A 12844-nucleotide genomic window follows, 5' to 3' on the forward strand; every position below is an offset into this window, starting at 1 on the left:
CGCTCAAGTTGGACTGTTTGCGTTGCTGATTTGCAAACACAAGCATCCAAGTTCAGATGGTAAATAAGGGCGTGTCTGTTCAGCGCAGACCCTTCACTGCTGTCAGACAGCACATGAGAAATCCTGGACAAAAATGGCTCCAGTGCGCGCCGGCGTGCAACACACCACTTTGTATGCGTGTTTCTGGGATTTAATGAGCAGGCCTCGTCTCATGCGCACTGTCCATGACCCACAGCACTTCAACAGCCCATCAGCCAGCTGTGTGCGTGCGCGCGCACATGTGTGTGTGGATGCACATATAATTAGGAAGACAGCCAGGCTGGAAGAGCCAGCACTTTCCTGCTCTAATTGCCTATAGCACTGAAGCGTCGAAAGGCCTTCAGTGAGCCTGTTGTCACACAAACAGATACATGAAGGCATACTGCACGCAGTCAGTCAACTCTGAACGCATGCGCACGCGCATACACACTTCATCCACCCAGCTTAGTAAAGAGGTTAACTCTGGGGCAAATCACTTTCCAAATGCAAAAGTGCCACTTAGGAAAGAGCGCCAACATGTAAAAAACGTTCTGCAGGAAGCACGTTCTGTGGAGAATTGTCCAGAAGAAGGCACGCCGTTAAGGTCCACTGTGCAGGACCTCATGCGGTGGGTTCAGGGGGCTGAGGTCACTGCTCATTCTGTTCGCACTCTTGGTAAGCATGGTAGGATTTAGACGACATTGGTTGTTGTATCACACACCTTATTAAAACCATTGAATGAATGAATGAATGAATGGGGCCAAACAAAGCACAAAAACAAAAGCCCCACACACACTTTGGAATGACATTTGAAGCAGGCAAAATCAAATCCCAAAACACAACCACCATACCTTGTGCATACATCAAAATGTCTCTAGGGCACCTGCTTCGGGGCCCACATATGGGAGGTCGCTACAAGACGACTCTTAACTCTAGGGTTTGGGTTAGGGTAGCCATAATCTGAACCCTCTCCCAATCTATTGTGCTGCTGGCTACTAAAGGCAATCTGAAGGGCATTTATGGACTCAAAATCTGACCCACTCAGCCACCTTTCTGCAGGATGAAATTGCTGCTCTAGTTTAGCTAGTTTTCCTTTAAAAAACAAAAACAAAACCAAAAAAAACACACAAAACACCATCTAGGCACAAAAAACTATTTGCTCTCTGGTTGTATTTAGGGGGGAAAAAAAAAAAAAAATCTGAATGACACACGAACACCAACAGCTCAGTCAAGTAATCTGTGGTATAAAAGTGTTCTAAAGTAGGCCTTACAGTTATGGCTGGTAGCTGCACTGAATAGCACATCCAAAACTGCACCTCATTGTGAGATCAAATTTCTTGTTCAACACTGCAATATCTGTTTAAGATGGGAATGGAAATTTGAAAACACACACACACACACACACACACACACACACACACACACACACACACACACACACACACACACACACACACACACACGAAGATGACACCGTTTATCCCACTGTTCATTACAGGACATTTCTGTATCTGTGATCAACTCTCACTTCACAGACATGGCTCGCAGAGAATTTGTTTTTGTTTTTTTACATAAATATTTTCAATCACATTTCTTAAGGAAATAATTAGGAAAGGATTTATTTTATGATAGATCACATGATTCAGCAACAGTATATATTCTGCACCTGTGAAATTAATTAATAAAATGTTGCATAGTGGCCAAAGCCACTATGAGCTGTAAGGTCTGGTGCCTACAGTAGCTAACTGCAAACAGTGAAGAACGCTACTCACGAGGCATTAGACCTCTGTACAGAGTACTCTGACTTTCCTGGAACATTACTCTCTGAATGAGAGAGATGCAGCTGTAAATCAAAGGGTAGAACGCACCCAAATGTACACTGGTGACTGTAATCAACTTGTTGTGATTAAGTGTAAAGAAAAAGCTTGAATGATATTTTTATTTATTAGTATGGTTTAAAAATATTCCTTGCCAACATCTTCCAGACATTATTTTTAAAATCATGAGAGTATCATGATCCTGGTTTTTGCTCAAAATGACCTTTGTATCACACACAGACCGTTTATACAGTCCCATCAGAAATAACGCAAGCCATCTTACAACTTAAGAAAACACAATAAATCACTGAAGGCATACACTGAAGGTGTTGGTCATATGTATAGCTAGCATATACATCCCATTCTACACAGAAGCCTCCAAACAAGGCTGTTCAAGTCCAATACAACCGACTTCCAGCACAGACAACGACTGGTCATTTCATCACTGAGTGACAGGACAGGCCGTAATTGTCTAGATCACTCTCATGGCGACATACTTCAATATACATTTCCAGTTTAATGCATTTCAGGCCCTACTATGATGAGTGGCTGTAAAAGAGATACTTTAAAAGGCTTTTAAAAGCACCATGCTTCAGGGTGGAAGACAGTACAACAATGCTAAGCCAAGCACCTCTCTTGCTGAGTCACCCCCCAACATGACATTTGCTGAAACAATAACAGCAAGATTTATATAATGAATAAGCCTAAGAAAGAAGTTACAGCATGCGTCTTATTTTAGGTTTCACATTTAACAGTTTTTAATATCATGCTGCACAATGAACTTCAACTAAGGAAAGGTCATCAACAGTTTTTTTTCCCCTCTCAAATCAAATGCCTCTAATTTAATGCCTTGGTACGGTGGTACATATGACTGGTTTGGTCCGGTCTTGTGGCTATTACATCAGGCTTTCCTGTCATTGTCAATGACAAGAACTAGCAGGAAGTGGAGAACTTTGACCTTATGAGGTCAGCCAATCGGAGACAGGAATGAGAAAACTGGCAGCATATTCAGAAGATTGACTCTGCCCCACAAATGTAAATATGCAGAAGATTCTAGGGAGTAACTGCAGTGTGCATTAAAAAAAACAAAACAAAACAAACACAGGAGTATCGGGTTGTTTCAGACAGAGGTCCATCAGCTGTGCAAGCAAAGTGCTTCTGAAGTTAGGAGGTAAAGTTTATGTTCAAAACAGCAGATGTTAAAATCATAACATTCATTCCATGAAGATCTAAAGATCATAGACTGTAGATCTGATTTAATAATGCATGTAGCTTTTAAAATAACTAAATAATTGTAATTATTTTTTAGCATCAAATTTTATTATATGCTATACATGTATATTTACAATTGTACATTTGTTAGTACTGGTTTCAGGGAACAAGTAGAATAGCTGCACAATGTACTTCGACTAAGGAAAGGTCTTCAACACAGTCGTATTTGATTTGTGAGGGGAAAAAAAATGTAAAAACACACACACACACACACACACAACAATTCAATGCCTTTGTAAGCATGTCTAGCTTTGTCCAGTCCTGTGGCTATTGCATCAGGTTTTCCTGATGTCAGAGCACAGACACAACTTCTGATTTTAGATAATTAGGGCAATATTAAAACATATTAAGCCCTATAGCAGGATTCTGGCAGCAGGCAAGGCTGTGCTGAAGTGAATGCTTGCGTGCGAGAGGTGTGTGCGCACCGCCTCACCTCGGCTGGGCGTTCGGCCTGTCTCAACGGGCTGTGGAGCAGACGGCAGCCGTCCTTGGCCAGTCTCTGGACCATCTCCATGCGGCTGATATCCTCCCGGTCGCGGGACGCAGCCCCGGGGCCCTGCTGCAGCGCAGGGGACACAGAGAACACATACCTCAGGCCACAGTCCCATGCCATGGGGCTGGAGCGCTCTGGGCTAGCCTGGCCTCTATGGATGGCTGAGAGAGCTAGTGTGTCACCGCCCTCGCCTCAGGTGAAACACGAAGTTCCTGCTACTGTGCCAGGGAAGACTGCTTTTGTGGTCCAGTACACTGGCTTCAGTGAGCTGCAGGAGACATGCTTTAAAGCTGTGTATCAGACAGCCTCTGTAGGCATTTCGCCGTAGGTGGAGAGAGAACCTGCCTTTGGGTCTCTCTCTCTCCCTCTCTCTGGCAAGGGGTGGGAGTGGCCAGGAAACATCTGCTAGTGGCTACAATCCTGAATAGGAAGTTTGACAATCTCCAGAAACAGGGAGAAGGCAGGGCATGTTATGAGGAGGGGTGTGTGGAAGAGGGCAAGGTCCTCTACACTGGACATGATGCTCTCAGGACTAATGAAACACCCCATGCTAAGCTTTTCAGGCTCTTTCACACCATTGCGAGTGATGAATGGACATCCACCAGAGACGCATTTGCGGTAGCATAGATCAGATCAGTGACACGGCATCAAGTTTAATTTTGACACAAGCTTTCCTTTCATTGTGCTCCGAAGCGCTCTCAAGACTTGTTTATATGCTGACAATGTAAACAATACAGTCTTTACCTGCTGACGTCGAGATTCTATATTTATTAACAGAAGGAAATTTGTTCCATCCCACCCCCTTGCAGGTGCACACGTGTACACAGTACAGTTTATAGACAGAACCCTTATAACCTCATACTTTTAAAGCAAGAAAGGAATCTGCCTCAGCTGCACACACATCTTTGCTCTGCTGGATATATAAGGGAACTTAACATCACACTAGACAGGTACAATCTACACAACAAACACCTCACCTTCCATTCAACTCTGCCGAACACAGAACAATGAACAATTAATCTGAAAGCAAAAGGGAAATACCTTGCTATCTTTCCGTCAACCTCATTTGCATAAATACATTTCCAGTTTTAAATTAGCGTTGAACATAAGCACAAACACAGTGAATATGCCATACTGCATTCCTACAGTAGCCCACCATGAACACTTATCATAAGATATACCAAGGCTTTCACTTACATTACATTTCAACCATAACCATTTCTCCAGCTCCTCAACTATACTACACCAACGTGAAAGAACAGAGTCTCACGTCACATGGTATAGATCCAGCAACGTCCAAACACGTCTCTTTCCCCCTCTGCCATGCCCAGTTCCGTGTACTGATGACTGCGCAGCTGAAGGGTAATGGTCACTCAGGGACTGCCTGGACATCATGGCTGACTTAAGACAGTGTGGATTTGAATGACCCGAGCTCAGCACACATGGACAAACGGGATTTACCGCAATACCTTTTGCTCGCTGCAACATGATGCGTTGGGGGGGAGGTCGGCAGCGTGCCCTGGACTGGAGCCCTTGGTCACTGTCAAAGACATCAATAAAGAATGAGGCAGAGTAATATGAACTCAAGTGCCTAGGAACACATTAAGGAGTCCCGCTTACAATTATTAGCAATAATTCATAAGTCTGTGTACCTCACACTACAGCAAGCATTTTAATGGAAATACATAATTAACCAAGACGTTCTTTGGTTGCACCACAGAGCGATGTCAAAAAATGCCAACAAACAAACCTTACTTGATTTGCTGTGTGCTTTGCGGGCCAGCGCTGCCACCAGTTCAGTCTGCACCTGTACAAACAGAGCGATTCAGCGGGAGCTTGGAGCTCAGGCCGTCGGCACGGGCGTGGCGGGCAGACGGGCACCGCAGCAGGTGCTGAGGGTGTGGGCAGCAGCCCACAAAAGTGCCGCATCTCCGGCGACGGGAGGGAACTGAAGCAGCCCGAGGCCCCGATAGGCCCCTGCTTGGCACTCAGTTTAGTTTAGGGAGACAGACTGTGGGCTGGTGTTAATGAATTTACAAGATAGGGGGGCATTCCTGGACATTTGAAGAACGCTGCATAGCCAAGTAGGGGAAAGAAAACATGCTATGATTATAATCATGAAGATGCATCAGACAGGTATATTAGCACAACATGCAAGAAGAGTAGCCAGTCATTGGGTCTGTTAACTCTATAGGCAACGTGAACACACACCTTTATTAGAAACACCTACGTTAATTGCTTTCACTGGACACTTCACTAAAAGTTGCCTAGAAGTGTGCCAGAGTACTACCAGTCACTGCAGGGTTGGTGGATTTTTACAGGGCAAGGTCACTGCTGAGTTGAGTGGTCTGATCAGAAACTAAACACTTATAAAAGGCTGTTGGCATTGCTCTGTACCTACATATCTGTGCAAGTATTTGTTTACTTTGTACAGTGACCTTAAGCATGGGAATGACGGAATATTTAAACTAATGACAAATTACGTGTAGGCACAAATCAGGAAAAGTCTGTAACAAAGTGTATCTACAAGTCAGTTGTTCTTAAACTTATCGAAGAGGATACATCATTAATCTGTGAGAAAGCATTGTGTTTACAAAAGCGTGCTCATCCATGCAAAAAGATACGAACCCAGGTGTGAGACAGGCAATTTTAAGTGTTTAAACATGCTTAGTGGTCCAGAAAAACTACATCTCCCACGAGGCTGGAGTATCCAGTTTCAGCCCAGGAAAAAATGCGGCTGGTCTGGGAACTATGCCATTCTGACCCTATTTGAGCAGTGCCCAAAATAGTACCTTTCAACTCTCTTCCATGCAGAAGAGGAAAATAAATCCCCATATATACTGCTGCCAAAATCTTCTACATTTTTGGTTTAGAATGGCTTTCATCTTTCATGTATTATTGGATCCTGAGGTATCACTGTTGTGGGTGTAATGTTTTAATTTATACTGTAAACATTTCATGAGAATGTGACCCAATAAATGCACTTGGCACTCAAAGAGTACGCTGTGGCAACAGGACTGCAGTGAAGCCCATATTCAGGATAATATGCCACAACCTTGCTATAAAATATTACATAACAGGGAAACAGAGAGAGTGATTCAGTGTTCAAGTTATGAGCCACGTAGCCACACAGCTGCGCATAGCTCTAGAAAAGCACAGCGGGAAATTAATAGTCTGCTCCACCGAGCCCAGCACTAGTGCGGGCCTGTTCCGAATTGCGGGCGACGGTTTCTATTTCTGTTGCCAAGGTGACTGCAGATGCGCGGCCTCACCTTGCGGGGCAGTTCTGCGACATTACCTTGATGGCTGGAGGCAGAGCGCACTCAGCACGGCCTTGGTAACGCACATATTGTATGAACGCTCCGAACATGATGACCTGCAGAGCGGCGGGTACAGGTCGGTTTAGCTCCGCACTTGCTGGCCCATCTCGGTGGCCACAGAAATCGACAAAAGTGACACATAGTAGACATGCGGTCCTTCTGGGACACTCTCGCGCCTTCCGACGCTGGCTGCAGGCGGAGCAGCGGAACTGGCGAACCAAACCGATCGTTGCAGAGTTATGCAAAGTGTTGGGCTTGAGAAGGGCCGCAGCACTGCAGACTTTCCTCACCGTGGACGTGAGGCGCTCGAGCGCTCGCATTTGGGCTACACGACCGCAAACTTCAGGACTTCTCCGAGACTCTCCGTCACACCTGCGCACACACAAGCAGACATGCACGCAATAAGTTACATAAAAACACAAAGATTTACCTATAGAGAGACACACCCTCTCTATTAAGTTGCATACCCAATATAACCTTGTTCTAATGATGCAGGCAGTCAGCCAATATTTAGCTGTATGCATTGTAGTTCTATAAAGACCTGGGCAAATGGAGGCCATGTGGGGCAAAGGTAAGAATGTGCTGCATTAGAGGAAATGGGGTCTAAAAACTGCTCGTCTTTGCCTCTTTCTGCCCGAGACAGCTGGGATGACGCTGCAGAGTGCGCCACCTCAATGGCCCACTTTCACACAGACAGGAAGAGATGGTGCAAAACACAGCCTGGAGTTTAAGCCTCCTTTTAGGCGAATTCCCTTCCCGGCAGGGTCCCAGTCACATATCTGGATTTGTGTGCGTGTGTCCATGTCTGTGTCCGTGCGTGTCCTCAAAAGGAATTATGCTCTACCATTCAGGACTGGTTATCCAGTACACCCAAGGGATAAACTGGAATGGTGAAACAAAGGAGGTCCAATTCTATTTTCACATTCAAATCTATGTAAAGCTCAGCTGGCAGGGCTTGGGTGCAGTGAGTTAATGGCTTAGTCTCAAAATAAACCTTACATTCATTCATACAGACCATTAGAAATTGTGGCCAGATTTAATGTGAGCAGCAATTATGCAGGGTCAAGTACACGCAGAATAAGAGACTGACAATGGATACAGAGAGAAAGAAAATAGGAACACTGGAGGGGGCAGACAGCAACACAGACTGTCTGAAAGACACATCCTCACCAAGAACATTATGTCATGTAGACACCTGCTGGTAAGTGATGGAACTGCAACGCAGTTTCTTAAGTACAGGGCAGTTTGACTGATGACATTCTATACATGCTTTTCTGAAAGCTAATAAACTACTCGAAATACCAACATTGAAATGTTAGGGTTCTGATTTCAACAGTTCTAAAGTAGAAACAAGTGGTCAGTATATGTTCATGGTAAATTAATTCAGTATTCCATAATGAGCTATATACTGTATAAAAGGAAGCAGGCATTATAATCTGATGTGACAGACAGAGAGAAGATTAGGAAGATTCCTATAGCCCTCATCACACTCATACATGGCCCTTAGGCTGATATGGGTTCCGGCATATTGTGCAAGATTAATAACGTCACTCTGCCGAGGTAGGAGCCTGAAGTTCCCCTTTGCTGCTGATCTGAGATCAGATTTCCAGATACTTTCTTAATGGCAAAGTGTAAGGGGATACAGCCTGCAACAGACTGCAGCCTCGCTTCATCTAGCTGCATCTCGCTTCGTCATAAAGGATACAGACATTCTGTGAACTGGTAACTCAAGAGTGAAGTTAGCTGATTAAGTGCATCTTTGAAAGCTAAAAAAACTTGCAGGAAAAAAATGGAGTCATGGAACAACTGAGGTTGTGGAGAAAGACCAAGCCTGCAAATCCACCCTTACTTCTCTTCATTTATACTTCCAAACGTCCTCATTTCTCCATGATGAATCTTGCACTAACCTCCGGGTTCCCCTCTACACTATGGCGTCATTTTGATGCCAAAACTGGATGTCCCAAAAATACAGGTTGAAAAATATAAACGAATACGTTTTAACATTGCGTGCAAAAATACAGAGGGGGGGGGGGGGGAATTAACAAGCACATTTGAATGCGCAACTTGAGAATACAGCAATAATAATTTTGTGCAAATTTATCATCATGTCACGCTCAACCTGTCTTCCCCCTCCACCGCCATTCTCAAAAGGTTTGTCCTTGATTTGATGGTTACTTGTGCAAACAAGTACATTCCCCTCAGCTGCTATTTGCATGAGTTTTGACATGGGGGTGGCTTTGACAGTTTGAATGCTATTGGCTGACGGCTCCTGGAGTAACAGCTAAACAATGAATTAGGTTAACAATTCCATTTGAAGATGCATTGGATGAAGGTTTTGAAAGGACGAACCTGAAGCATGATGGTGAGAGACCGTAGGTGGCAGGCAGAAATAAGACCAGCAGAGATGGGCGTTAGAGAACTAAGGTTAGCTATGAAGGAGTTGAAAGGGCCAACAAGTGGTTGTGGATGAGATCACAAACTAGCGGGGGGAACTAGCACTATAAAGGGGGAATGGCTGGGGTGTGCTGCGTTTTAGGTATATGGAGGGCTGGTAGGTGAACGGGTTGCTGTGTGACGTCATTGTGTAATGTGGTAGAGCTAGACGGAACCGGTGGCACTGAGCATGCGTCAACACTGCCAGTGGGGCTGAGTATGCTCTTAGTCACTGGGGAGGCCAATGTGGGTTTTACAGGTTATCATCAAGTGACTGCCTGCGTAGATGCAGCACAGTTTGTTGGTTGTTGGAATAGTGCATAAAGCCCATATGGAACTGATGGCACCGAGCACTCATTGCCTGTGTTAGTGCAGCTGGAGAGGCCAATTCGAGTTTACATTTAAAGAGGTTTGGTTTGTGTTTGGAAAGGGGTGAGGATGGACACCAGACCTCACTGTCAAACCTTCTGAATGGTGTCGTGAGCGTAATTCAGCGAAACGCCAATGTAGGGAATTGTCGACCTGATGACCTCCGTGAAGAGCTTGTGATGTTTCTGGTATGAAGTGAGTGTACTGGACTACATGTGAAGCTCGATTGTTTGGCACAGGCCATACATCATCATATCCCATGGAAAACACAGGGGATACATGTACCCTCAAACCAGATCTCAGTGAAGAATTACATATTTAGAGGCAAAATCACAAGCATATAAAAATTGTACATGTAAAGTGTTCAGATATTTACTGAAATTATAGAATAATGTAGCAAATGTGTGACAAAAGCCTTACAATAAAGGCCTTTGAGATGAAGCATTAAATGCATCGAGTAGAGCATTATGAATAGTTGGACGCATTTCATAGTTAACAATAACTGAGATTAATAAGACTTATCCAATACATCTGCTACTCACTGTTTATGGGTATCCACATGGAGCTGGGTGTGGGGGACCAGCTGTATGAGGAAACTCACTCCATTCTGCCACTGACTCTGATTTCTGAAGTCACAGCTCTGGGCTTCACACTCCTCAAAGGAGAACTGGTACAGAGCCCCTGAGTCCTCAAACATGGACTGCCTCTCCACTGGAACATACACCATGTTGCAGTGTTAGACCCAAGTGTCAACAGTGTTGGATGAATAGGGTTTACATTAACTGTAAAGAGGACTCAATTAAATGCAGTGCATGTAAAAGAGTATTAAATCACCTTAAATGGCATACTGATGAAATACACAATTCAATATTTAACACACAGAAAGGTCCTTAAATTTCTGAAATAAATTAAGAAACACTCACCATCCCCCTTCTACAGTCATCTGACAGTTTATTAGGTAAACCCATTTAATGAGCACATCCTTCATGGACATGTCAACAAGCTCTGTGTGTTTAGACAAACAGTGACATGGCAATAACAGGAGGACACCCATCGTTACGTGCCATGTACCTGAGAGGAGAATGTCCAGCTCCAGCAGAATGTTCCAGACTCCGGCAGCCGCCCCTCTGCTTTGAACAAATGCACACTGCTCCATTAGCCATCGCACAAGCTCCAGTCCTACGTAGCTTCTTCTGTAGAGGGACATCACCACCATAGTGCACAGACCAGGCAGTTACTCAACACCTCTGCCATAAATGCATCAACACAGAGGTACATGTAAACACTACAGTTTAGGATTTATTAGGACTTACTTCTCTCATGGACAAACTGAAATTGTTAAAATTAATTTTAATCAAAAGTAATTGCACAAGGGAAACTAAGCTTTGTAAACCATGTAAACCAAGTCATAGCAATTAATTGAATACTTCAGGCATTTTAACATGGATGGTCTTACTTTATAATTCTGGCAAGTTTTACATGGGCTTTCCAGTTTTCTTGCCCATTGGATAAGAAAGCATTCCTCAGTGCGTGGCCAGCACAAGGCACATTTTTCACACAAGTCTTCAACACAAAGAAAGATCGTTTACACATTTGAAATATATTAAGTTACAAGTATCTTCTGAAGCTGTGCTTTTATTACACAGTTAAATGGCAGGTAACGCCACATGCCACAACCACAAATGCAGAAAAGTATCTGATAAACATCAAGTGCAGACAACAACAGTGGCTCCAATTTCACCCATGTGCATTTTGACCTACTCGAAGCAACCAGATTTTCAGGTCACTCAAGGACTTAAAATAATGACAAAAATGTCCATATTACCTTGGGTCTGGAGGCTCCTGAGTTTACACAGTGGATAGTCTCAGGCAGCTGCTCCCTTGATGCAATCTAGTAGGGGAAACAGAGGTTAAACACTCCATAAACAATGGGTCTCTGTCTCCTCAAACAATAAACACTGTCTGCGGTCTCTTGAAATGCAGCTTTCATATAATAGTTTATTCAGAGAATTACAGCCAGCTTATCCAAACCATCTACTCCATTCAGAAATCTTGACACATCTGACAAATTATGTAAAAATTACATTCCAAGAAACATTCATTCAACTTTGCTGAGTCTAATGACCGGGCTTGAGGTGTAGAATGTGGATTTGTATAGCCAACAATGGAGACATTTTAACAATGTTAATTTATAAAAGTAATAGAACAGTCACACATCAAAGTGTTGTGTCTTGAGTTTCCTTGGAGTCAAGCTAAGACAATAAACAATAAAGACAAGTGACTACAAAGTCTGCTGTACAACAAGCCCATAGGAAGAGCCTACTAGGTTATATACATTTACGACATTTAGCTGACACCTTTATCCAAAGCGACTTACAATTATAACTGAGTACAACTTGAGGGTTAAGGATCTTGCTCAGGGACCCAACAGTGGCATCTTGGCAGCGGTGGGGCTTGAACCAGCAACCTTCCAATTACAAGTACCTTAACCACTGAGCTACCACTGCCCTGGTACCACTGGTTATGGTTTATGTGGCCTTTGATTGAATGACTCCACATTCATAAGTCAGTATAAACTGAAGTTTACTTAGAGTAAAAAGCCTGTGTCATTTATCCGGACTTCAGTAGGACACTATTATTAGGATAATTGAGACCATCCAATGCTGAAAAACAATTTTTTAAATCACTTTGCCGCCAATTTTGCATGAATTTTCTTAGACAGGTTCCGACTTGCATGCTCCAAACACTTCCCTAGTTTCTACTTGTGTTTTGGTGGACAAAAGGGTTAGCTTAATTTTTTTTATGTATTAAGTAATAAAAAGCACATGTATTTAGTTATACACCATCACCATTACTTACCACTCATCTGAGTAATTCACTGCCTTATTTGACACATTAATCATGTAATCCTTGTCTTTTTGTAATTTATTTGAAATTTCCTGTGGTTTCTTTATAGACTCGCATGTTCTCCATGCACATTTTTACAACTCAGAAAATATGTCATTAATAACTACAGCGATTTATAGTGACAGTATGTTTGTTTTTGCGCAGTATTTGAAACCCCACCAAACAAGTCAAGTGGACCAGCTCTAGGTTGACTAAACCTTACCCAGCCGAATGAA

The 12844-nt window shown here is 43.4% G+C and overlaps 1 protein-coding gene across 5 annotated transcripts in view; it reads right to left on the bottom strand.

The window, feature by feature from the left end:
• rapgef5b (Rap guanine nucleotide exchange factor (GEF) 5b) overlaps positions 1-12844 on the bottom strand; it is a 30560-nt gene that overhangs the window by 16915 nt on the left and 801 nt on the right. For 3 of the 5 annotated variants that reach the window (XM_027000052.3, XM_081695626.1, XM_081695625.1), the window contains exons 2-9: positions 11548-11613; positions 11179-11285; positions 10794-10915; positions 10265-10433; positions 7211-7292; positions 5356-5407; positions 5070-5140; positions 3541-3666 (exon numbers count right to left, since the gene is read on the bottom strand). In XM_027000052.3, the coding sequence (XP_026855853.2) occupies positions 3541-3666; positions 5070-5140; positions 5356-5407; positions 7211-7292; positions 10265-10433; positions 10794-10915; positions 11179-11285; positions 11548-11613 (795 nt within the window). Of the gene's footprint in view, positions 1-1289; positions 1375-3540; positions 3951-5069; positions 5141-5355; positions 5408-7210; positions 7293-10264; positions 10434-10793; positions 10916-11178; positions 11286-11547; positions 11614-12844 lie in introns of those variants that run through there. The other 2 variants (XM_081695627.1, XM_035531113.2) reach the window with 2 other exon arrangements.

This window comes from Electrophorus electricus, chromosome 14 (genome assembly GCF_041902795.1).
Source record: "Electrophorus electricus isolate QZ-2024a chromosome 14, ASM4190279v1, whole genome shotgun sequence".
Taxonomy (NCBI): Eukaryota; Metazoa; Chordata; class Actinopteri; order Gymnotiformes; family Gymnotidae; genus Electrophorus; species Electrophorus electricus.